General features: G+C 47.1%; 1 protein-coding gene across 1 annotated transcript in view; it reads right to left on the minus strand.

Annotated features, from left to right (window-relative positions):
• LOC104498776 (uncharacterized protein C14orf80-like) overlaps positions 1 to 972 on the minus strand; it is a gene marked incomplete at both ends in the record, with an annotated part of 25,794 nt that extends 24,822 nt beyond the window's left edge. The window contains one exon of the mRNA XM_010142195.1: positions 894 to 972. Coding sequence (XP_010140497.1) covers positions 894 to 972 — 79 coding nt within the window. The remainder of the gene's footprint in view (positions 1 to 893) is intronic.
• Positions 973 to 1,360: the final 388 nt, after the last annotated feature.

Raw genomic sequence — 1,360 nt, forward strand, 5'->3', positions numbered from 1 at the left:
TACCACCGAACCCCGCTGATTCCCTGCTGAGCCGCCAGCAAAACTATGTCGATTTTGCTCCACGTTCCACCATGCTTTGCCTTTTTTAACTCCGTTTACAGAGTCATCAGATTCCCAGCTCTCCAGGGGCTTAAACAACATTGTTTAGGGATGGTGCGTTTTTGCTTTCAAGGGCAAAAGTGGATTTTAAGTGGTTTGGTCTGAGGAGACCTTTCTCCATCACAGACAATCCCATTCCGAGAACTTCCTCTGCCAATGAAAGGGCTCTAGGCAGACATCTTTCAGGACAGAACAACATACATTGAAAAAGTAAATAGTGCTCCATCGCTGTGAGAAGCCAACCTGCACTCAGCTTCTCTCTGGAGTAGCGGCCCCATCCATAGAGATATTCGTGGTCCCTCTAAAATAATCACGCACACACATTTTCCGTTTTGTTCACAATTTCAACCCAAAGCACTGCCTTTATGGTTCATACGCTCTAATGCATGGCTCTGACGCAGAGCTTGATAGTTAACCACAGAATCACGTGTTGCACGTGGAATGGGGAAAGAAGGAATCAAAAGGAAAAAAAAATACCTATTTCTGTAATTATTTCTGCAGATGCTGAGAAAGCATAAGATCACTGCAAAGATTTACCTGCAGTAAAATGACAAAGGGAAGCAAGAGCCCCTAGAAGACGCAAGAACCATTCCAGCTGCCTGGATGAAGCAAGCCGAAGAGAAGTAAACCTGCCTGTACCGCTGTGACACAACCATAAGCCGGTGGCACAGGTATTCAAAACGAAGCATTCCTGACAGGGAGCAAGAAGCCAAAGAAGAGGTGCTACAAAACCATCCCCAGTATCTCCCTGGGACAGACGGAAACTGCACATTCAGCCAGACCAACTCAGTTACCTATAGCATCAGACTCTGTCCACTTCCCTCTGTGGATTTGTTTCAGAAGAGCATAGAGCAGCCTCCAGAAATCCAGGCTCTGCAAAAGAAAGAGAGGGGTAGGGGGGAGATCAGCAGGCAAAATATCCACATGTATTTAGTCTTAATTAGGCAATTAAACCCCTATCTGAGCATCAGCTGTTAAGTGGAAAAGCACACCTGCACCCTGCCAACACTGTGGAACCAGGCAGGTTCACTCTCTAGCTGTCTTATGAAGTAAGGGGCACTCAGAAAGCCAAGGACTACTAATTCTGGCTGTACAGTGAGACCCAGTGCTTTCTACCTTGAGGCACGTGCCTTCAGGAGCGCAGCGTCCCAAACACCTGCTCTGATATAACCACTTAGTGCACAACTCGCCCGTAGTCAAACAAGCCGTGACAGCATCAAAAACGCACACACAAACGGGACACTGGCACGGGAAATCATTT

This window comes from Buceros rhinoceros, unplaced genomic scaffold, assembly GCF_000710305.1.
Source record: "Buceros rhinoceros silvestris isolate BGI_N320 unplaced genomic scaffold, ASM71030v1 scaffold44188, whole genome shotgun sequence".
In the NCBI taxonomy this organism is placed as follows: domain Eukaryota; kingdom Metazoa; phylum Chordata; class Aves; order Bucerotiformes; family Bucerotidae; genus Buceros; species Buceros rhinoceros.